The sequence below is a fragment of the Penicillium robsamsonii genome (genome assembly GCF_028829455.1).
Source record: "Penicillium robsamsonii strain IBT 29466 chromosome Unknown utg000001l_segment0_segment0, whole genome shotgun sequence".
Lineage (NCBI taxonomy): Eukaryota > Fungi > Ascomycota > Eurotiomycetes > Eurotiales > Aspergillaceae > Penicillium > Penicillium robsamsonii.
Genome location: NW_026643219.1, coordinates 7213183 through 7236755, shown reverse-complemented (window position 1 = coordinate 7236755; position 23573 = coordinate 7213183). Strand labels below are relative to the sequence as shown.

Below are 23573 nucleotides of genomic sequence, written 5' to 3'. Positions count from 1 at the left end.
AATAATGCAAATAATGCGCGTAGCAAACGTACCAGCAAGGATCGTTCGTTGAAGATAAGGTGGCGGAGAAGCCAAAGGCGTGTAAGGTGAAGATGGAAGATGCTGATGGTCCAAGCTTGGTCCCAATATGCTAGTCGGTGCCTGAGGTGTCTTTAATGTATTCACCTATTCACTCTCATTTACACAATCAATTGTTAAATCTAGTTATTGTTAAATATATTGTTATTGTTAAATATATTGTTATTATTCACTTGCCACTTAGATTATCAAAGCATTCGAAAGGTAATTCATTGAATATAAAAGTTCCACAAACATTAAATACCGCTAGGCAATATCCCATCTAGAGTATAAAAGGACCTTTGCCCTTTTTTATTTCACAGCAACCATTCGTCCTGCCTCAATTTCATCCAATTAGGACCGTGATAACACATATGAAATTAAGGTCTCCAGGCGATACCCAAAATTTGACAGACAACACCTTCCTGAGAGTGGCTATATTGAATTGAAGAAAGCACATGATGCGCCGGACCTGGCCCTCCCTAACCCCGCCCTTTTAGATTGTCATTACAGACTTACAGAGATCCTGAACGCATCAGGGATGGCAAAAGTGATCGAGCGCAATTTCCGGGAATGGGAGGACCTCAAAGGCAGTGCTTGCAATTTACTCAGAGAGGATGGGGGTACGGATATTGGGCAGTTTTTACGCGCTGGCCTGTGGGAACGTGTGATCGGATAAAAACACAACGCTTTACCTTTGTACCCTTATGTATGTGACCAGGTGCCAGATCAGATCGAACGTGGACATGGACACACGTGACGCCATGGACTGTGCTAATGAGCAAGACGCTTGAAACGGCCGGATGTGCAGCCGTTCTTGGCCTTCTGCTCACCGTATCATCGTTAATAGGAGTATACGTTCATGAATATAGAGCACACAAAAACAATGCCTTAACTACAATGTAACCTACCTATCTTTCAACTGAAAATCTTTGAATAACGTGCTTATCAATAAGTTCATTTGATATAGTGATCTCACAGATTAACAAAAGACCTGAGTCTCACAGCAAGCCAAGAGACTTAGCCTCACCCTCGACAATCTCAGGGATAAGATCAATCAGCTTAGGCTTCTGTGGCGTCCACCCAAATAGCTTGCGCGCACGGATTGAGTTTCCACGGGAGTTGGAGCCCCAGGCATAGACTCCAGCAGAATTTAACTCACTCGTCTGTGCACCATCGAGAGACTCAACATTAGGAGAAGCAATAAGCTTCTTATCAAAAGCAGACTGCGCAACAGCGCGCTGGATATCACCCCATACAAAGGACCCATTCTCAGCAAGATAGTAACCCTCGCTATTCCAGGTAGCCTTGCCACCTCCCACTGAAGCTGCCTCGCCCAGAGCCAGGTAGACGTTACTCAGATCCTGGACATGAACCTGATGCCAGACGTTTTCGCCTTTTCCAACCAGGAAACCCTGCTTGCGCTTCAGCACTGCGGCACTGAGCCAGTAGGCTTGGATACTCTTTGTATTACCGGGGCCACGGCCAGGGCCATAGATAGTAGGTGGGCAGACGATTGCAACCTTCACACTCGCCGGGCTCTGCTGACCAGCTCCGAGGATGATCTCATCCACATTACGATGGAAGGCGTCGGATGGAAGGTTGACCAGCTCACTGACGCCCTCCCAGTCGTTGTACTCCTTAGGGCGCTCAATGCCGTATGTGCCAGCACGCTGGTCCTCGACTGTCAAGATACCAGTGCCGGAAGTATGAATCAGCCACAATGGACGCTCGGGGGTATGGTGCTGAGCACCCTTAGCAATGGCCTTGGCTGCGGCAACATGATCGCAATCAGCGAAGTCTGTGTTTAAGTTGTTAGCGACGTGATATCCTGATACTGATACATGAGCTTAAATAAACATACGGAAGACAATGTCTGCGTTCTTGACTTCCTCTTCGATCAACTCGGACGAGTCTAGATCACCGATCACAGTCCGAATCTTGGGGTATTTGCTGGTGACCTGTGTTGACTTGTCCTCGCTACGGACTAGAGCTGAGTATTCCCAGTCAGGGTGGGTGCTGGCAAGGGCAAACAACCCATCCCCGCCGATGTAGCCCGTGACGCCAGTTCTATGGGAACTTATCAGATTGGATGTTTATATTTACACCAGAATAACTTACAGAAAGACCTTGGGAGCCATTTTCGAAGGGAAAGAAATATTGCCCAGAAAAGCGAGTAAAGAAGAAGGTTCCGATGTCAATGAAGAAGTTGAAATGCTTTGAAATCAACTCCGAGTGCGCAGGTGGGGGATTGCAGCTCTTATAATGTATGTACCAATTAATAATCTATACGAGCACACCTAGTTAAACAGATTCATTGCCCCACATGATGTCAGAAGTATCCTGACATCTCAATCCAATTCCTGTATCCAACCTCTAATATTGACGATGGCCTCCGGCAGTTGCGCTTGTCATTATATCAGTTACACTGCCTCCACTCCCCCAACCTGCCTGGTCAATTGCCATTGCACAACCTGCCGCAAACAAGCCGGCGCACCCTATCAAACCTGGGCATTCTTCGCGACTGAAGATATCCAATGGCATATCAATCCCACAGAACGGCGATCGACCAACGTTGCTACGCGTAGCTTCTGTCCCCGATGCGGTTCGACTCTAAGTATGATCCAGCATCGTGATTTGAGGAGTATCGGAATTGCTGCGGGGACACTCGATGAGGGGAAGACGCAGATCCCGCTGCCAAGCCATCATATCTTTCTTAGTGAGAAGGCGTCTTGGTTTGAATTACCCAAGGATGGGGCAAAGAGGTGGGATAAATGGGGGGAATATGATAAATTGTAGCATTGGTGTGACTGGATAGCATTTGAGGGGCCTCATGTTCCCCAGATGCAGGGAATAGATATATTCATTCCGGCATTCCGAATGTCATAAAAAATAATTTGCAACTATCACTTTGAGACTTTGAATGGGTTAGAGAAAGAGATACTGATTGTTCACAGGCTTAGATAACATAACAGGACACGAAAAGGTTATAAGAGGAAGAACAAAGGGGAATCACAAATTCGTGCCGGGGCTACATATACAGTCTTGTTGCGTACTAAAATCCGATCAGAACGTGCTGGTGGCCAGTCGGCTGGCTGCATTGCGCGCATCAAGACGGTCATCGTCTTCCTCCGCAATAGACCCAACTTGACTGGAAGCTCGGTTGCGCCCTTTGCCAGAGCCCTGACCATTCACCTCATCATCATCATCAGGGAGCGAGGGGGCAGTGAAGCTGCCACTCATGCTACGTCCAATATTGTCATTGCGGCGAGGAACACCGCTCCATGAGTCACCCTTGGGACCCTGGCTCGAAGCCATGTTTGGCCGGCGCGTCGCTGGGTGGGATTCGCGACCCAGCCGGCTCAAACCACCGGACGCATCAATGGCACGGATATCGGGTCGGACACTCTCCAAGGTGGCCAGAGTACGACGCTCAGCTTCGATCTGGCGGAGCGTATACTCACGCAGGCTAAATAGAAGATCCTGAGTGGTGCGGTCAAACCAGCGGCGCTTCTCCTGGAGAAGATTTGACGTGACACGCTGGGTCCGCTTGGTTAAGTAGTCTTCATGGTTCTGAGCCTCCTCGAGAGCGTTGATCGCTTCGTCTACCTTATCGGGACGCACCGATGAGCTAACCTTCAAGCGGTCCGCCGAGGCACGTTTGCTCCGTGCAGTCTGTTGGGCCTGGAGTAGATCACGAAGGAGAATATGGCGGTTGGTCAGGGTTTCCTTCACAATGAAGGCGTCTGCAGAGTGGTAACTCAACGGTTCGCCGAGAGTAGTAGCCTCCGCGGTGGCCTGAACAGCGTGGTAGTCGCCAACAGTCTGAACAATTTTGCCAAGTTTACGGTAAGCGGCGCCCAAGCCGGGATGAGTCTCCTGGATGCTCATCTGACCGAGCTTCACGCCAAAATCGGCCTCAGCCAATCCAAGCCCTAAAACAGTCAGATTCAATCGGAACAAGATATAAGACTAGAACAGTTTGAAGCTCAATAACATACCACGACGGGCCTTGACCACTCGGTCGACCTTGTGGCTCGAATCCATTGATCCTAGGTAGAACATCTTCGCAGTTGGACGAGCAGCTTGCAACTCAGGTGTGTCATCTGGGGGCGGCGCGAACTGCTTCAACATTTTTCGTCGCACGCCTGTTGCCGGCTGTTTCATCTTCAGCACGGGGCTATATCCAAAGTCGCTCTCCACGAACAGCACAACCTCGTCGTCTTGGATAAGGACCTCATTGCTCAGCACAATATTGAGCCATCGCTGCATTGCTGATTTGATGCGAACCTCATCCTCCTCGGTGCCTGCACCGGCTGGTGTCACCGGCGATGGCACGGCAGGGACCAGAGCTTCCGGGTTGGCGGAGACTAGGTGGTCTGCGAGCTTGACAAATTCGGAATGGGTCCGACGTACATCACGGTACTGGGTGGTGCGGAACTTGGGGATATTGGTCTGGGTTCAAAGCAAACAGGAATTAGCTATGGCAGCGGCGTAAAATACTCAAAGGGGCAGACTAACGTGGACGTCAAAACGCAAGATTGGGTCTTTCTTCCCCGTCCTCTCCAGACCAGTTATTTTTCCTTGGATCCTATAGGCGGGGGCTGGAGGCCGTGGGTCTTGTCGTGCTCCGGTCTGATATTGTGCGGGGGTAGGAGATTGCTGTTGCTGGACGTTTGGAGACTGGTGCACACTGAATGGGGGATGCTCCTCGGGGTAGTCCGGGTCTCCTAATTGTGCGCTCTGCAGCTGCGCAGAGAGGTCTGGAGATTGGGGTTCTACATTGTGGCCCCTGTCAACATCCTCGGCCGATTGATTCTGGCTGGGTAAAGGGGAGGACGGGATGTCATTGTTGGAAGTGGGGAAGGTGCCTCGCTCAGCACGCGGTGAGGCCCAGGGTGAGGTACCGGTGGGATGATCAGGGTCGGCAGATATGGTAGAGTAGTCCATCTTGGTTGAAGGTGGGTGTAAGGATTATGTTCGCTGACAAGGGGGAGTGGCTGGTCATTGTAGGCGTCAGTGTTAAACGGCTGGAGATCCGACCCCCACAGCAACGGCCAGCTAGCTTCTAAAGGTACTTGAAAACCTACCTCGTGCAGCTTCAAACCGAGAGAGTAGCTGGGATTCGTTAAATTGACATAACAAAGAGAACAAAGAAGAGCAAGGGTATGAGCAAAAGGACCTGAGTCGTTAAAAAGAGGTAGGTGTCGGAGTCGGTTACGTATGGAGGAATGCGTGCGCCAAGCCTCGCGATCCCCCAGTCCGCTTTGCAGTCCGATTTTCTTTGCTCTAGAGCGCTCAGGGTTGCTCTTCCACTGTATCAATAATAACATACACCCAATGCTAACCTCAACCTAATTATCTATCCTTTTGTCCCATATTACATGAGCGCTTCCCCTTGGAATGGTCGTGGCTCCGTTGTTGCGTTTTCCCCCGGGGTGCGCTGTATGAGCTCTAATTTATATAAGAGCTATATTACGTGCAAAAATATATGTTCCTCCCTCCAAGGTCTTCGGTCCAATTACAGACAGCTCCAATGCTTTTCCACGACATCTGCATGCCAGGATGAAGCTCTGGACCGGACTCGGAACATCGGCATTATTGCTCACATCGATGCAGGCAAGACTACAACTACGGAGCGCATGCTGTTTTACAGTGGCTTCACACGGCGCATTGGTGATGTGGACGAAGGCTCAACAGTGACCGATTTCCTTCCCGCCGAGCGCGCACGCGGTATCACTATCCAGTCGGCCGCCATTACCTTCCATTGGCCACCTGGCGAGGTAAATGGAACCACAGGCCCCCAGGTTGGGTCGCAGAATGAGCCGACTCCGCGGTCTGCTTACCCGCATACTATCAATTTGATTGATACCCCTGGCCACGCAGACTTTACGTTCGAGGTCATGCGATCTCTGCGTATCCTCGACGGCGCTGTCTGTATATTAGATGGTGTTGCTGGTGTCGAAGCGCAGACAGAGAAAGTTTGGAACCAGGCAAGCACATATCGCATTCCACGAGTCATTTATGTGAATAAACTAGACCGTGACGGAGCCGCATTTGGTAGAACGGTGCGAGAAGTCAGTACTCGCTTGGGTGTTTATCCAGCAGTCTGCCAAATACCGTGGTTCCAAGGAGGAAATGGCCCTTTTATCGGGGTGGCAGATGCAATCCATCTTCAAGGACTACGATGGAAAGAAGGCGAGGATGGTCGCACTGTGAAAGTGGCTGACCTTCAGCAATTAGACGCAGAGGAGCCGACCCTGGCCGCAGAGCTGCGGCGGGCACGAATTGCCTTGATTGAGCTGCTTAGTGAGCACGACGAAGACATTGTCGAGAAATTCTTTGAATGTGAAGAAGATCATCTTGCTGTCTCGCCAGCTGATATCATTGAGGGCTTGCGCCGGTGCGTGTTGGACCAGACAAGTCAGATTGTCCCTCTATTTGCAGGTGCCAGTTTCCGGAACATGGGAGTTCAGCCGTTGCTGGATTCTATCGTGAATCTGCTCCCCAGTCCACCTGAAGCTCCCGACCCAGAGGTGAGCATTGGTGGTGTCAAAGGAGGTCTTCGGGACCTGCTGTCAGGAGACTTGATTGTGGAGCAAAGCGAGAAGGCGTCCTCGCAATCTAAAGGGAAACAACCAAAGAAAAAGCATGCCGCCTTGCAGACCAGCTCAAAAGATGCGATCAGCAAGCTTCAAAGTTGTGCACTGGCATTCAAAGTCGTCAACGACGCAAAGCGCGGAGTCCTTGTTTACGTACGGGTATATTCCGGCTCCTTGGATCGCAACAGCCTTCTCTACAACACAAACCTGCAGCTCTCCGAGCGCGCCCCACGTCTGCTGAAGATGTACGCCAACGATGCCGTGGAAGTGGACTCGATCCCTGCCGGCCACATTGGAGTCGTAGTCGGGCTCAAACAAACCCGGACAGGCGACACCCTCGTGTCCTACGCAGGGAACAAAGCCACCCCCCCGAGCCACTTACCACTCTCCAACTCCGACCAATTGCTGTTCCACCACCGGTATTCTTTACCAGCGTCGAGCCGCACAGCCTGAGCGAAGAGAAGCGTATGCATGAATCGCTTGCCCTTCTCCTCCGTGAAGACCCCAGTCTCCACGTCAATGTAGACGAAGAGTCCGGCCAAACGCTCTTAAGCGGCATGGGCGAACTGCATCTTGAAATTGCCCGTGATCGACTAATCAACGATCTCAAAGCCAAGGCCTCAATGGGCCGCATCGAGATCGGCTACCGAGAATCCGTACTTGGCACCTCCAACCCAATAACCAAGATCTTCGACAAGGAGATCGCCGGGCGGAAGGGTAAAGCAGGCTGCACAGCAGTCGTAGAGCCACTGGACGAAGACCTTAAGTCCGAAGCGGTAGACCAAGACACCCTTCTCGTCGAAACCTACGACGGTAACCAGATCATCGTCCGCGCTCCCGGTCTACAAATTGATCGCTCCTCCCGCAACGAAGAAGAAACCAGCCCATTCCTCCCGCCAGGCATGGAGCTCGTCACCTTCCGCACAGCACTGCAAAACGGAGCCATGGCAGCGTTTGCTCGCGGGCCTCAATTCACCTTCCCAATGCACAATACCCGCGTCACACTAACTATCGACCCGGCCGCCGACATTTTCGGCAACGAAACAACCGCCTCGGCCCTCTCATCCGCCGCACACCAAGCCACCGCCGCGGCGCTGCAAGATGTGCAGTTTGGCGCAGGAACAGCGATGATGGAGCCGGTGATGAATGTGATCATCAGTGTTGACGAGGCTAGTCTTGGCTCCGTCGTGCACGACATTTCCTCCTCGCGGGGTGGACATATCATTTCACTCGATGAGGAGGTACCGCTGTCAAACACGGACGCGTTGGGAACTTCTGCATCCACACTTGAAGAAGAGGCACCGCCGCCCATTGATCACAGCCGTGTCTATGCGCCGCCGGACCCGTTTGAGACACCTTCTATCGGCGTGGAGATTCCTGCTGCTGCGACTCGGCCGCGCACTATTATTGCAAAGGTGCCACTTAAGGAGATGGTTGGGTATCTCAAGCATTTGCGGAGCTTGACTGCTGGTCGAGGCACTTTTGTCATGAGTGTCGATCGGTTTGAGAAGATGTCTGGTCAGAGACAGAAGGTCGTGCTTGCGGAGTTGAGGGGCGGATTTTGATTGCGGACTCTTAGGCGTCAAGTCATTAGACGTCAGATTCAGCTAGGAATTTTCTTGTATATCATCACATCTCATAGTATCTCCTCACTGTACCAATATTGTTCTACTTTTCAGTCACCGTCTCGCCCGCCTCCCCCAATTGACAACAGGCCAAGCTAATATGAAGTAAATGGAGTATGCATGGTCTTCCCTTTTCCAAAAAGGAGACTGCAGCGAGATATATGTGTAGTGCAGATAGAGGGCAGAGTATGTAGACACGGAAAGACAACACGGGACATAAAAGTCATGGCACTAGAACAGCGGCCCACAAACAGATAACACCAAGCAAAACAAGACGCTTATATGCTACCAGTTATCATCCCATTCATCCTTGCCCTTACCCGTCGCGGAGGTCGTTGTATTCTTACCCTCTCCAGCGTCTGCACCAGACAAACCAGGCGTCGAGTTAGCCAGAGAGGTGGTGGGTCCCTTGCGCATGGCAGCGGTTCCAACAACGTCAGACCGTTGAGACCGTTGTGATGCGCTACGGCGGTGGCTAGATGTCTCTTGGTCGCCCATTGACGAGAAGTCGTCCCAGAACTCTCGGCGCTCAGGCTCGACGCGATTACGGCGTCCGTCGCCTCCTCTATCTTCCCCTTCAACAAACTTACTGAATTGGTCGGCAGCGCCGCGAACCCCTGTTTGCAAGTTCTGGCCTAATGTTGAAGCATGGACGCGGGCCTGGGCTGCAAATTCGGATTCGGCCAGCTGGGTATTCATGTCAGTACTTGTACCGAAAGAAAGTAGACATTATAAAGCTTCTCAAGCGAGGTCATGCACATACCTGTTTAGCTGTTGGCTGGAGATAAGCATCATTAACCTGTTTTGCGCTCTTGCCAACCGTCGATGTAAACCACCCAAATCCTTTGGTGATAGTGCCCATTGGATCTTTCTGGAGGTCTTCAAAGGGCTGTCCACCACCGCCACCACCCCAACCAAATCCCCCAAAGGGCGAAGAGCGCCGCTCACTTGCAGAGGGCGCAGGCATGCCACCCCCGAAACCTGTAAACTTTCCACCCTGTGAGGGCGGCAGGCTCTCGTCACGACCTGCATTATTATTGCCCAGCTTCGCAAAGTAAGCCTCGTTCTGCTCCTTCTTGCTGGGCACACCACCCCGCTGGCTGTCACCGGAGCGAATGGACGACCCCGCAGGCGACCCAGCCCGCACACCAGCACCAGCAGCACCGCCCAAGCTCAAGGGTGTGCTCGACCGCGAGGGATTATTCTTCTTCTCCTGGCCTTGGACGTACTCGCGACCGTCGACTTTGCACGCTAACCGCTCCTTCCATTCCTCGCCCGCGTCGCTTTCATATCGTTCCTTGATAGTCGAGTCTTCGAATGTACGGCCTTCAGAGATAGTGACTGGGTGTTCGTCGTAGAAGGACTTCCAGGGGTCATTGCCTCCCAGCTCCATGCGTTGGATCTCGGCGTTTTTGAAGGCGTCCATGGTGATCGAACGGACGAAAGAGATGTGCACACCTAGCCCGCGATGCGTGCCGGCGCAGTTGAGGCAGATGAATGTTCCAAATTTCGGGGAGGCCTGGTTAATGTGCCCATTGCAGGCAAAGAGTTAGCAGGGTGTGCGGTTGGCGGGGTTTGGGTATGGGTTGTTTAGGGTGCGATGGTGATAATGCTTCGCGAAGACAATGTTACGGCAATGGGCAAGAGGGGGAAGATAACGCATACCCATTGAGGCGATGGGGCACCGCAATCGCAGCACCTGTCATTTCCGTTCGTCTTGGAGATTTGGAGGAGCTGTGGCACATGTCTGTGTCAGTGACCATGGCGCGTTGCGGGATTTGATCTGGTAGCACACCTTTGTCCTCGTTTCCGGGTCGACCTCCCACATGCGAGACATAGTGAATATACAAAGGCGACCGGTGGGACTTTAGGAAAACGCAATCCAAATAACGGAGCTAGGATATTGCAGGGTTGACCGACTCGGCACCGCAACGTTGGGTGATTTACCCCTTTTTCTCGTTTCGATGTGGTTGCGGGGAGAATGAAACGTATTGAAGGAACGAAGCTAATGCAATTGGCTCGATGCTAAAATAAAATTGAATTGAAGAGATGTGAGACAAAGTGAGTTCTATGTTTTGCCTCTGGTCGGCAAGGCTCGGACTTCGCGTCATCCCAACCCAAATCGGGTACATCCACTATAAACAGGTCCATTGTATAACTAGGCATGGAGGGGCTACTCTTAAATCCAATATGCCGGGTGGCAGATCGTCATCATTTAGTAAATGTGTGCTAAGGTACAATACAGAAGGCGAAAAAAAAAAAAAAAAAAAGTCGTTAAGGACGGAGAGCACATCAGCAAAGATGGCTCTCCTGCATGGTCAACTGATCCATGTTGTCCGATAAAAGTCATGAATCCAACCCCTCTCTCCAATCTCCCCTGTAATCGTTGAGTAGCTAAGATATTCACGGTGATCTGTGGTTTGCAGAGCACCATGATCATATCAATACGATCCTCCGTTGAGTTTCCCCCCTTCTGTTTCTCAACCCCAAAGCCAATTAGCAAGTACCTCATTCGGTCGAGTGGAATTCGTTTGGCATTTAAGCCTTGGTGGTGACGGCAGGAGCAGCGTTCTCCTGGGCAGGGGCAGGGGCAGAATCGGTAGGAGCAGCCGCAGCCGCAGGAGCAGAAGCGGGAGCAGAAGTCTCCTCGGTCTCGGCCACAGCATTGATATCATCGTCTTCCTTACCGGGGCTGTCAATGGCAACCTTCACAGCGATGACGCGACCATCAATATCCTTGCCGTTCATCTCGCTGACAGCCTTGGCCTGGAGCTCCTCAGAGGCAAGGTTGACGAAGCCAAATCCACGGGTCTTGCGGCGCTCGTTGCGAGCCTGCAGCTTCTTGATCATGAATCGGGGGATGGGACGCAGAGCGACCTTGGCAGAGACGGGCTCGTAGGCGGCGAAGATCTCCTTCAGCTAAAGGGAGAAAGGGTTGTCAGTCAATGTAACCTCAGGCGGAGAAATGGCGGAAGAAAAGATGTAACCCACCTTGTCCTCAGTCAAGTCGTACGGCAGGTTGGCAACCATAACCTTGGTCTTGGAAGGAATGCCATCCTCAGGAGGACCGCGCTGCTTCTGGGGACGTGCGGCGCGGGCCTCGCTGGTCTTCGAGGCAGTGTCCTTGTCGTTTGTGGTCTCAGCAAGGGGGGTTTCGCCGGTTTCGCCGACAACAGCTTCGGTAGTGGCTTCCTGGCCATCCTGGGCCTTGGGTAGTGTCAGCATCCATTTCAGAGTGTCGATATGCGCGGATTCAAGCAAGGAAAGGGATTGGGCACATACAGCACGGCTACGGCCGGTGCGGCCACCACGACCACGGGCACGGCCACGGCCACGGCCGCGACCACCAGCACGCTTGCGGCCCTCAGCACCCTCACCGCCACTGGCAGCACCTTCCTTGGCCTCAGCAGGCTCGGGCTTGCGGGCAAGCTGCACGGACACCTTGCGCTGAAGAATCTCCTTGCCGGAAAGGGCCTCGATGGCGGCAGAAGCTTCAGCTGCAGTAGCAATATCCACAAATGCGTAGCCAACAGGGCGGTTGGTACGGGGGTTCACCGGGATCGAGGTGGTCTCGCTGAGAGATAAAATGCGTCAGAAAATGGTCCCATAAATGATGACTTCACAAGCATGAATGTTTGATGAAGGTGGAGTTATTTGAATGTAATCCACAAACACGGCAATTACTCACATGGTGTAGGTCTTGAAGAACTCCTTGAGCTCCTCCTCAGTGGTCGCGTATGCGAGGTTGCCGATGTAAAGACGGCGACCCTCATCTGCACTGGCAGCCGCGGCATCGGCAGCCTGGGTGGAAGGGGTAGCACCGTTTGTATCGGGCTTATCGGTCAGAGTGGTCGCAGCCACGGAGTCAGCAAGTGCGGCGACGTCAGACATCTTGAAGGTTGAGATGTTGAAGGATGAAAAGTGTCGGGTTGTTTATTTGCCTAAAGCTGAAAGAGACTTGACGGGAGGTGGAGCGAGGGAAGGAGCAGGGTAGCTTCGTGCCCTAGATACCAATTGAAAAGAGAAGATGGAATTGAAGTTTTTGATGCACTGGATCTTGAAGAGAGGGAGGAGGAGGATGGGAGAAGGAGATGGAAAGGGAAAGGAGAGGCGGTGTAGGACTAGCCCAGTGAGAGCTCGAAGGGACAGGTGCGATCGAAGGTACTTTCCTCGATCGTCCCATTAAGGGCCCTTGCTCCCTAATTCACCCCCCTAGGAGCCCCCAATTAACCCCCAATTACCCCCGAATTTTAGGCTATGAACCCCCGAATGCTCCCAAGAGTTAGCCCCGCTTTACTTGAAAGCCTGACTCATAACAGCTGGCCTGATGTCATTCTGGAGACCTTCTGAACCAATGATCGGTGAACACTTTTCCCCCTCCTTTCTATATAATCTCACTTTGTTATTCCATTGATTCATTTGATTCATCTCTTCTGTTCTACACTACATACTATCCAGACTCTACACATATGCATGATACCCGTGTGACATGTCCTAAAATAATCAAAGGATCTTTCACAGTTATCTCCACTTCATATCTCCGTGACTTCATGCACCTTCACGCACCTTCCCGCACCTTCAGATTCATCTTACATTGTAGAAAATAGTAAGCCTGAGTATACAACTGTCTATGGAGTATCGAATACTCTATACTAAATTTAATATTCAATCAACCTGATAATATCCTTGGAAATCTTATTCCAGGCTACGCAGGTGACACATAGTTGGTGACAGTATTGTTCCCTTACACAATATCACAGTTGTCTTACAAGAAAACCCCGTTCAAATTGAACTCGGATCCAGAATCAAACCTAGTTATTCCCTTTGGGCTCATGGCCATCACGTAATTGCCTCATCTACCTGGTTTGCGACAGTAGAGGACTGCTATGTTTGCCAACATTGGCCAATTCAACGTCAGAACGCTTCATGGCTAACTTCGGTTTACTATAATAGCACAGGTATCTGCTTTGCTGTACATTGCAGAGTCAGCCAAAAAAATCCTTGTTTTATTGTATGTTTTTAAGGAATTCATATTTTGACAAGAACCTTCACGATTGGACTGATATGGGCCTCTAGTGTACGACGTTGCGATAACCAATGTGACAATGATACATTTAAATAATTCAACCCCAAAATGATAGAATGACTTAATCCAAGTTTCCGACCCAAAACTGTTGATCACCATGATATGTTGTCAGGTACAATGTAGATCTACATGGGTTCTGATGACGTCCCATCCTGCCATCGCTGCATCGCGTAGACACCTTGACTTTCAGGCATTAACAATATAGCTTGGTACAGTCATAATCCAATTTGGGCAGTTTATTGGCCACAAAAGTCAGCACTTGCCACTGAATACAATTGGATCTCTTGACTTTCAACCTTGAAAAAGACATCAATCACCAGGAAAGGAGAGCAGAATAGAAACCTTGAAATGCAAACACATGAAGATCGACAGTTTAGCGTGATAAGAACGGACTGAACTCCACTACCTCGTCACTGCGGAAAGGGAAAAAAAACAAGATTCGGGTGCTGAGTCATCATTGGATTTAAACACCCCAAGAGATCCAGAACGTTCAGGACTGTTTTCCATGTGGATCAAAAGGGGAGTTTAAGCCCTTGGTTTACTTATATTTTCCTTTTGGTCTCGGGGCCCTCTTATATTGTGTGATATTCTCCTTCCGGGACTCGTCGCTCCAGCAATATGGATCGCATCGACCCGGTCGAGGACCACGCCTCTAATGCGAACTCTCGAGGGACCCAACCCACAGGGCAACCCACAGAGTCTGGCCCAGTCAGGCCAGCAGGCCCTGCCCCGTTGCGCACTCGAGGCGACTCACGGGCGCGACGACCGAGTATTCGCCTGTCTCGCTTCCCATCTATCCCTTCACTAGACAACGTTAATCAACTGCCTCAACCCGCGAGTCAAGGTCAACTGCCATTCGAACCGCAGCCGATCCAATCTCCTCCTCCCAATGAAGAGGACGAAGCATGGCTCGCAGGTCGGCGGCGCAGCAACTCGGAGCCTAATCCAGGACGATGGTCATCTCCCCCTCCTGATCTCTCACGAGTGGCGACTCCCATGCGAATGAAGCCTGTAACCGAGGAATCATCACACCAAAGTCCGACACCAACCTCTCCAGCGGCAATATTGCTCGGTCGAGAGATTCACTCCGACTCTGAGCAACTGGATCCGGAGCAAGTCCAGGCCCCTCCCGCACTAGCGCGACCGGCGGGTCGGCTTCGGCGAACTAGTCAAGCTGCGTTGAATCGCTTTACTCGGAACCGGGCAAGCACAGTTACAGGAGCTGCGCCCACTCTAAGCACACAGGAGGAGCAACGTCAAAATGAGTATGGATCTCACGTCGTTGACGTGTTAGACGTGATCGGTAAGCACCGGTGCCAATAGTGATACAAAAACTAGGATTTTTAACTTACCCGAATCTAGATCCCGAGGTCTCTGCGCTTTCTACTCTCACCAATGTCCAAAACTCTCTCTTCGTGCCGAATCTGGGCGGGTTCATCAATCGTATGCCCACCTATACGATTTCACGACCACAATATTCTTCGGATGAGGAACAGGGAACTACAACGGACGAGGGTGAACCGTCCAAGGGCGACATGACCACACAGCGGCCGACTTTAACACAGTTCCACTCATTCACGAGTATGTCCTCGGTGTTACGTGGGCCCAAGTATGCCGTTCTCCCAGAAGGGCATGGGCTAGAAGGATGGACCAGAGAAGACTTTGCCGAACTCAACGATCATGTTCGACATATGCTTCACTCTCGGCGATCCAAGTTCAAACGGTCCATGAAAGGATTTAAGCAGTACGTGCAGAAGCGTAAGTGACACTCCCCACCAAGACATTTTCGCTAGATACTAATTTCGCCTAGCCCTCGGCTTTCTTGTAACTCTCTACGCAACTTTGATTACCCTGTTCGGTTTGGCCTGGGTTCTTTTCTTGATTGGTGAGATCTCTTGCCCTGATGCTTTTTGGCTAGTATACTGACAGTCACTTCAGGTTGGATCAATGTCGGTGGTAAACAGAGTTATGTTATCAATGTCATAGATAACGTTTTGGTTGCCCTGTTCGCTATCATGGGTGATGGACTGGCTCCTTTCCGCGCTGTCGATACATATCACATGAGTTTCATTGCTCATTATACATTCTTATCCTGGAAGCTTCGTCGGAAGCGGGCCCTGCCAAGCCTCAAGGACAAGAATGATCTTCCATCGGTGCCGGAGAAGGACGTTGACGTTGAATGTGGTGACACAGTGAAGGAAGACGAACACGAATTTTCTGTTCTCGATGCTCGCCAACAGTTACGATTGATGCATCACCAGAATAAATTTGCAAAGTCGCATACTTTCTATAAACCGCACGAAACCATGACCCACCACGCCTTCCCCCTACGCTTGCTCATCGCTATTGTCGTCATTCTTGACTGTCACTCTTTGCTCCAAATGGCTCTTGGTGCCTGTACCTGGAGTATGGAGGACTACCATAAGCGCCCATTCGCTCTGACGACGGTTATCCTTTGCTGCTCCATCACCTGTAACATCACAGGTGGTGTGATGATCATGATTGGTGATCGACGAACCCGAAAGAAGGATGTTGTCGAACGGCTCTTCCGCCAAGAGCTGACCGAAGAAGCCATGAGAAAGATGGAAAAGAAGAAGATCAAGGAGGAGCGCCGCAGTGCCCAAATCGAGCGGTCTAGTGCACAGATTGAGCGGTCTAGTGCACAGATTGAGCGGTCTAGTGCTAAAAGTGACTGCCCAATGCCGTATAGCGGCACCTGATCACAGCAATATTCATGCACTTACGAACGTCACGACAGGGCTTTAGGAACGTTGGTCCAGCTGGACCAAAGCGTTTCTTTCTTTTGGCCCACCTGTACAGATTGCCAACTGATAATAATACTGTTTTTGGTCGTTGGTTTTATATATGCACCTATACGTACCGGATTTTCCCTGGTGGGTGGGGCTTTCCTATTTGAGCTGCCGCCGCTTTTATGAGGGTGTTCAGGCTCGGGCTCACTGAGTAGATGTCAGCACGGGCTCAGATTCATTGATCATGCTCAGATCACTCACGTGCAGAATGACTGATCCTCAGTAACTGCTCACTGATTAGTTACTCAGTGATGCTCAGTGCCTAGTTAATCAGTGAGTAACACTAATGCCCTCAGCACGCCGCAGGCTATACCCAGAAGGGATTATCCTCGCAGGTAGTTTATACTGTGATAGTTAGGTCGTTGATAGCATTACTGCTGCCCTCAATTTTTTTTCGAGCACTACATCCCACCACGGAAATACGCCATGACTAAGGGGCGCAGGAAAGCGCGGAGAACTCCGTCCGTTATCTCCCTCTGTCTTTTAATCGAGAGCGGCTCGAGCTTGAAGTCTTAGATATAAAAGCAGACCGTGTGCTAACATTAGTATGTAATTTTTCATACGCCTTCTATTTAAGAACTTTTTACCTAGTATCCTTAATATGATATCCCGTTCGTTTACTTTAAATATTAAGACGTAGTCCCAAGTGCTTGACGAAACGACGGAAAGTGGCTTCGTAAAGCCGCCTGCAGCTTGCAGTCATGTAGCAACGTATTCAAAGGTGACGTTGCCTGCGGTAACCTCTTATCGAAGGAAGTGATAGCGAACTGCAACATACTTTATACGAGCATGATACTCTGGGTTCTTTGCGAGAGTAATTGCGCCAGTATTATCAGCTTAGATGATAACTGACTTTCAGAGTAAACCAGTATGAACGGTCCCCTCCTTTTTCCACCAATTTATCTTAAGAAATCTTGTTTTTCCTTTTGACAAAAGGAGAACTCACTTCCCTCAACCAAGCGAAATGTCCGAAAAGACTCTCCGTCCCTCTTGCAAGCTGGAATTCAAATCATATCAAGATTGGAACAGCGACCGTCCATCACAGACCCTGATATTTCACAACAATGGCTCGTTATGGTGGATCAAAGTTGTCGTTGATTGGTCTCTGCCGGAATCGATACTGGATCTGGGCTATTTCCAACGCCGGTCCACGTTTCAAAGATTTATTGAAGCGATTGATTTCGGCCAACTGCAGCTTTTGGAGGATACTGTGACAATGATTACTCTAAGTTTGACTGAGCAGAGCCAAGACTCGATCACGATCCGGGATGGGTATCAAACCACAGCAAACTTTTTCATTACAGTTGCCCATCGAATGTGCTGCAAGATCACGGAAGATCCAAAGAGAGTCACGTACCCGACTTTAGACCGAGCCAGGTGTCTACCAACATTTGAGGCTAGTTGTCTGCAGAATGTTGAGGTTATTGCTCCAACAGTCTCCACGGTCTTAATCAATCAACACAAGTTTGCTTACAAAATGATCGACCGTCCTATATATGAGCCTGAAGACACGAATCATATCTTGGACGAGATCGATACCCTTGCACAACTCCGTGGAGAGCCAAACATCGCGCAATTAGTTGGGCTAGTTGTATCGGAGAACCCGTACAAGACCTGCATGTCAACCGATATGCCAGCAGTTATTACAGGATTCCTTCTTGAGTACTATCCCGGAGGGTCGCTTGAGCAAATCATTAATGAGGCCGAGGTCCAAAATGGTTCTTTGTTGTTGCAATGGGCTCTACAGATTGGAAGAGCATTAGAATCATTGCACAAGAGGGGCCGAAGTCATCTTGACGTCAAACCCTCAAATATTGTTTTTGATGCTAGGAAAAATGCCATCCTCATCGATATCAGTGGAACCGGGGGTTATATGTGGGAATGGCTCTCTCCGGAGATGCAGATGCTCATTCAACAAAACTGTGAGACAGCTCCTGCCAACACTTCATTTGAGGCACGGATTGCTACAGACTGCTGGGCTTATGGAAGATTACTCTCGACAATTGCTGAGAAAAGTGGCCCTGGTGCAGGTGAAAAGCTGCAATTAGTTGCTGATGATCTGACAAAGGCAGCCCTCGAAGCTCGCATTTTATTAGGCGACGCTCTTGAAAAGCTGCAAGAAAAGGACGACGAATAGTGGCCATAAGCTGAAACTAGCGAGGATTCGACCTATTTGATTTATTTATTGTCAATTGCATTTGTTGAGTCGCGCTCTATTGAAGAAATGAAATGGTAACTGTTCAACATGAAATTCTCTTGATCCTTGCCAGGTTGTGCAATCTCACGGTGGCTCGATGAATTTGTTCGAAGGAAACCAACAAACTTGAGGTTGAGAACGTTGGGCATTGAACATGGCCATTTAGAAGAGCAACCAAGGGCCTAGGTTCGCTCCCAATTTCATCATATTATGTGTGAAAAAATATAGCATATTTTACCACTAGACCACATAAAAACCAAGGTTATTATGGGGCCTAGAGGCGCCATATCTGACATTTGACAATGAACAATATGAACAATATGAACATCAATCTCTCGCACAACGAAAAATGTAAGAATATCATGAAATTAAGCGAAGGCTAGAGCCTCAAGTAGTGATAGTAACTTTCTCCCCAACCCATTTCCCCCCACCCTTAATGATCTCCTCGAAAATCCACTCCCCAACTAGAGCCCGTGAAATCGTATACCCAACAGCAGGATCCCTCTCCGTTCCAGCCCTCACTTTCTCCAGACCTGCCCCTTTGTCCCCTTCACAAACAGGAACCAGATGATCCCCTGTCAGAAGGCTGGGCCTCACAACAACAACTCCCGCCGCAAGCACACCAGCATGCCCCAACTCAACATCCTTATCGAGCAATTTCTCCATCTGCAGCTTATCCGCAAGCGGGATCGCCAAAAGCACAGAGTACAGAGGCCTTAACCAGAACGGCACATCTTTATTACCGGGCAAATGGCCCGTCGTCGAGATCACAGTGACCTCTGGCGCAACAGCACGATACGCCTCAAGGGAGGCGAACCGCTCAGAACTAATCTGCGCCAACGCCGCTAGCAGCGTGCTTGTCGTCTCTTCTGTAATATGCGGGTTCGAGAGCTCAATATGCGGCAACGCAGGCACGCGCATCTGAGTATTTGCGCATTTTGTTTCCTTGGTGAAGGAAATTGTCGGTGCGTCGCTGCTGCCTATGCCGGAAACTATGCTTGTGACGAGAGTACAAGCGCCATTGGATGTGTTGTCGGAGTTGGTGATGAGTGTTTTCGTGACGCTTTCTACATCTGTTGCGTCACCTTCGATTATCTCGAGCTGGCGAGAGAGAATCTCCTCTGTTATGCCATGCTGTGAGAGGAGTAGTGTCGTGAGTTTTGAGGGAGTGCGGGCTAGGGCTCTGGCCTTGTAGCCATTGAGGAGGGTGTGGGCCAGGCAGGCGTTGGTACAACCGCCGGTTGCTCCAAAAAATGCGATTGTTGTCATTTCACAGATTAGTGGTGTGTATAATCTAGAACTTAGATTGCAAAATATAGGTTGTAGATTGAGCTTGGGGTTTGCTTGTATTGCAGACCTTGAAATGGACTGTGATGGTGATGACAGAATCTCGAGGATACAAGGATCCTTTATACTAGTGATTGTATATACCATCCTTTCAATGGGCTGATATTGACTCTTGAAAATCTATCCGTCCCCGATTGAACCCGACAGTAAAGTGAGATTATAGTGTAGAAAGTGTGGTCGTGTAGTATAAGAGCGTACGCTAGGCTGGAGGTAGCTTAGTAGCGGACGAACAATCGGCCGATGCGGGCGAACTGCTCGGTTATAGTCGATAATATTGTTTAAGATATATAAATAGAAATAGGCACCGCATTTTAACTCTTCAAGTAAGCAGAAGCCATTTAAAGGGGTGAATATGGGTGGAATAACATCTGTATTTTGGGCGTTTTGCGTGAGATATATATTCACATCGACATTACAAGCAGATCATCAATATTGGGATCATTTCAAATCCTTATTTATGCTATGATCACGGAGTATCGTATCGAATTATATGCTTTTAGATATATCTATAGAGAACATTATCCGTTAATCCCACAAAGCCAAGCTCTAGATCTAAATATGGCATTAGTGAAAGGTAGAAATGAACAGCAACTTCTATTAATCTGTAGTCAGTCAGCTTTGCACAAGAGAAAGGTTTCATAGAAGTCCGAATATCTCGCCTAATACGTATACTTCTTTTTTTTACTAAGCTAATTTTCCATGGCTGGTAAGCTGCTCTAGTGTAGAGTGGTGTGGCAGTCTCTGACCGCTATTGCGCTAGTTCCATTTTTTTTGGAGTACATTTTGTCATATGAGTTGGCAGGTTCCAGGAAGCTCAGAAAATAACCTTTTGATTCCAACCAAGGTTGAGATTTAAGGCTCTTCTCGGGACCCACTTACCGCCATAGTTTGTCGAGACTGTGATATTTACTTCGCCATGACAGCTTGGCCGCTAACGGAATCGGAGATGGAGCCAAACCTTTATAGATATAGGCCCCAGGTTTACCATGCGGTTGCTAGGAAACGACAGCAAAGAAGTCAGGAACTCGATAGAGGGTACGAAAGAGCTAGGAGAGGAGAGCCTGCCATGTGGTGACGCAAGACCTACAGCTCCGATTTAATACAGTATCGGACCAGGAAGAGGGGGATTGAAGCTGTAAGATTTGTCGTGGCCAAAAATGATGGACTGCCCGAGCTCATGGCCTTGGCTATTGTGTTGCTGTTGCATTGCGGGTTATTGGGCAAGTTATAGGCCAGCGTATAAATACTAGCTCGAGTACCCGCGCAAGAAAATACTACATAGCTCAAATTACCAGCTAAGCTATGTCATTGCGTTTCACAGAGTTGGTTGTGGCTAGGGATTTATGAAGACATCTGTCCGACCTGGTTTTGATTTGTTGGAAGCACCACGATCATCTTCACCGAACATTTGAGCTTGATAGTAGGCATCCATATTCGTTGTCATCCATATTTTATGTAGCAGCGTCATTTTTATACCTAACTCACAGTGTCTTCGAGATCAGCAGTGATCGGAGGATCTCCCTTACAGCATCTAGCGCAAAACCTGATTGCAAATGCAGCTAAAATCGAACACATCGCCCCTCTGAGCGAGAGTCTTTACCCAATCGCGGCTGCTAATGCATATTGACTTTTGGACTGCATACAGAAAAAGGAAAACATTAAGAAGAGCATGTCTACCTTTTTGACTTTTCGCGTCGCATTATCCGCTTCAACTTTCACCCTCACACCAAGAATATCCCCAAGTCAGCGCGGTGGTTGAACCGGGTCATTAATCATGACTTGGTCGAAGCCATTTTTGAAGCTTCGCGACCAGCGACCGTGGCTGTTGCCATTGAGGTCCTCGCAATCCTTCATAGTGACGGCGATTTCTCTGTCAATGTTCACGGTATCTTCCCCAGTGTCCTAGCACCCAAACGAAATAAGCTCCAGCTAATTAAATTTCATATAGGATCTCTTTCTCTATGCTATGGTACATATATTCTGACCAAGACCCATGATCCTCACCTGACCACAGCAGATTGTCCCTGTCATGCCCCAGGCACTAGTCTCACGAGCTGGAGTAGCATTTGAAGATAGTACGAAAGCTTTACAAAGATAGATACTCATTTACTAATAGCTGTCTCTTTTGATAGGAGAGTATTGGAACAGCGTCCTCCTCATCTCTGAAGCCGTCTCGGCACTTGCATGCTGTCCGATACTTGGATACTTATCAGACGTCTCTGGAACACGACAGGGTCCATATCTATCTGGGCTGGTGTTACTATTTGCATCTATGGTCATTTTTGCAGCTTCACACTCAGTGACGTGGTATATCATCGCCAGAGTGCTTCAAGGTGCAGCAACGGCCATAGTTTCGGTAGCTGGTCTTTCAATTGTGACAGATGCAGTAGATAGAGCGAGTCTTGGGCAAATGATTGGATATCCTGGCACCGCCATGACACTGGGGTTTATATCTGGTCCACCACTGGGCGGACTGGTTTACGAAGTTGGAGGATTTCGTGCAGTTTTTGGTATGGCTTTCGGGATCATTGCTCTTGACTTCGTTCTTAGACTCGCTGTTGTCGAAAAGAGGATTGCCGAACGTTGGCTATGTCTCACTGATGGCGAGCGACCAAGTCAGGAGAACGGTTATATCCCTGAGCAGCCGCCATACGGAACCATGGGGACTATAACCAGTAACGGTCATACTGTCACGGAAATTTCTAGGAGTACATTTGCATTGGGCAAGCTTTCAAAGCAGCCACGGATTCTGATTAGCCTCTGGGCAGTTATTGTTGGGGCTCTTGTGGTCTCGGCATTCGATGCGGTATGAAATGCAGTCTTTTATGTTGGAATTGATTGGAATTTCACTGACAGTCCTATATAGGCACTCCCAGTCTTTGTGGAGAACACATTCCAGTGGAATGTTCTAGGCGCGGGTCTGATATTCTTGCCAGGTGCTTCAGTGGCTATTTTCCAACCATTCTTTGGTACGCCGAGATCATATCACCACACTTATTGCATGATTCTGACCTGCTTTCTAGGGGTTTTATCTGACCGGCTTGGATCAAGAGTGACTACATTCGCAAGCTTTGCCATTCTATCCCCGAGTCTGATTTGTCTTCGTTTCGTCGAGGGAAACTCACCATCTCACATAGCTCTTCTTTGTGTGATTTTGGGTGTTGTTGGCATGTGCATTGACTTGAGCGAGCCAGCCTTGGTAGTGGAGATGCAGCGTGTCCTGGATGACATGGAAGCTGGAGACCCCGGGATCTTTGGGGGAAGAAGTGCTGTGGCTCAAGCTTTTAGTTTAGAGAATATGGCACATTTCGGCGGTTTGGCATTAGGACCTATGGTAGGTGGGTTTGTGGAGTTCAAATACGGTTGGAAGGTTATGACTCTTGGGCTGGGAGTTCTTTCTGCGGTTACTGCTATACCTATGTTATGGCTCAGTGGTCCTATAGAAGAAGTCTCCTGGACTGAGTCTGCTGAGGAGGAGATGGAACGTGAACCCCTGCTGGCGGAGTAGCATGTGTCAGGCTGTGTATAGTAGTACAAACTTCTTTTTATCGCATTTATTTTGAGTGCATGACAAGCTCAGGTAGATTTAGTATTCTTTCGCATCACTGCAGGTGAAGTTTGGCCATCAGATCATTTGAGTATTTCGTGTTGACATAGAGGCCTTCCAATGTATGTAATCTTCTTGAAACATCCCTCTTGCCTCGTTCTGCTCTGTATCAATCCAGAAAACATGTTGTCCTTCGGCGATTTAATGGGGAAATATCATTCCGTATCGAGAACACAACTTGACAACCATGAGTAACGTTGAAGTAGTCATAGTCACACTAGTAGATAATGTACAAAAATGAT

At 49.4% G+C, this 23573-nt stretch overlaps 9 protein-coding genes across 9 annotated transcripts; 4 read left to right on the top strand and 5 right to left on the bottom strand.

Moving 5' to 3' along the window:
• Positions 1-1058: 1058 nt before the first annotated feature.
• N7447_002799 (putative nucleoside-diphosphate-sugar epimerase) lies at positions 1059-2198 on the bottom strand (the record flags this gene model as incomplete). Its single annotated transcript, XM_057227074.1, has 3 exons — positions 1059-1858; positions 1922-2127; positions 2179-2198. 3 exons carry the CDS (start codon positions 2196-2198, stop codon positions 1059-1061), a joined length of 1026 nt encoding a protein of 341 aa, XP_057091090.1.
• Positions 2199-3123: 925 nt separating this feature from the next.
• On the bottom strand, positions 3124-5007 carry N7447_002798 (retromer subunit VPS17; the record flags this gene model as incomplete). The annotated part of the gene is made up of 3 exons (XM_057227073.1): positions 3124-3992; positions 4059-4512; positions 4579-5007. 3 exons carry the CDS (start codon positions 5005-5007, stop codon positions 3124-3126), a joined length of 1752 nt encoding a protein of 583 aa, XP_057091089.1.
• Positions 5008-5441: 434 nt separating this feature from the next.
• On the top strand, positions 5442-8224 carry N7447_002797 (mitochondrial elongation factor MEF2; the record flags this gene model as incomplete). Its single annotated transcript, XM_057227072.1, has 2 exons — positions 5442-6904; positions 7012-8224. The coding sequence occupies 2 exons, from the start codon at positions 5442-5444 to the stop codon at positions 8222-8224; spliced, it is 2676 nt and encodes an 891-aa protein (XP_057091088.1).
• A 345-nt stretch (positions 8225-8569) lies between these two features.
• N7447_002796 (GTPase-activating protein GCS1) lies at positions 8570-10121 on the bottom strand (the record flags this gene model as incomplete). The annotated part of the gene is made up of 4 exons (XM_057227071.1): positions 8570-8971; positions 9048-9803; positions 9950-10018; positions 10080-10121. 4 exons carry the CDS (start codon positions 10119-10121, stop codon positions 8570-8572), a joined length of 1269 nt encoding a protein of 422 aa, XP_057091087.1.
• A 701-nt stretch (positions 10122-10822) lies between these two features.
• Positions 10823-12375, bottom strand: N7447_002795 (Nucleotide-binding alpha-beta plait; the record flags this gene model as incomplete). The annotated part of the gene is made up of 3 exons (XM_057227070.1): positions 11973-12375; positions 11276-11858; positions 10823-11203 (listed from the first exon to the last, which is right to left on the bottom strand). The coding sequence occupies exons 1-3, from the start codon at positions 12173-12175 to the stop codon at positions 10823-10825; spliced, it is 1167 nt and encodes a 388-aa protein (XP_057091086.1). The 5' UTR covers positions 12176-12375.
• A 1613-nt stretch (positions 12376-13988) lies between these two features.
• N7447_002794 (DUF2985 domain-containing protein) lies at positions 13989-16090 on the top strand (the record flags this gene model as incomplete). The annotated part of the gene is made up of 4 exons (XM_057227069.1): positions 13989-14673; positions 14733-15128; positions 15181-15255; positions 15309-16090. The coding sequence occupies 4 exons, from the start codon at positions 13989-13991 to the stop codon at positions 16088-16090; spliced, it is 1938 nt and encodes a 645-aa protein (XP_057091085.1).
• Positions 16091-17144: 1054 nt separating this feature from the next.
• N7447_002793 (uncharacterized protein) lies at positions 17145-18317 on the top strand (the record flags this gene model as incomplete). Its single annotated transcript, XM_057227068.1, has 1 exon — positions 17145-18317. The coding sequence occupies one exon, from the start codon at positions 17145-17147 to the stop codon at positions 18315-18317; it is 1173 nt and encodes a 390-aa protein (XP_057091084.1).
• A 447-nt stretch (positions 18318-18764) lies between these two features.
• Positions 18765-19646, bottom strand: N7447_002792 (uncharacterized protein; the record flags this gene model as incomplete). The annotated part of the gene is made up of 1 exon (XM_057227067.1): positions 18765-19646. One exon carries the CDS (start codon positions 19644-19646, stop codon positions 18765-18767), a length of 882 nt encoding a protein of 293 aa, XP_057091083.1.
• Positions 19647-21498: 1852 nt separating this feature from the next.
• Positions 21499-23232, top strand: N7447_002791 (MFS transporter; the record flags this gene model as incomplete). Its single annotated transcript, XM_057227066.1, has 6 exons — positions 21499-21609; positions 21673-21693; positions 21742-21799; positions 21857-22530; positions 22591-22693; positions 22748-23232. The coding sequence occupies 6 exons, from the start codon at positions 21499-21501 to the stop codon at positions 23230-23232; spliced, it is 1452 nt and encodes a 483-aa protein (XP_057091082.1).
• Between the last annotated feature and the right edge of the window lie 341 nt (positions 23233-23573).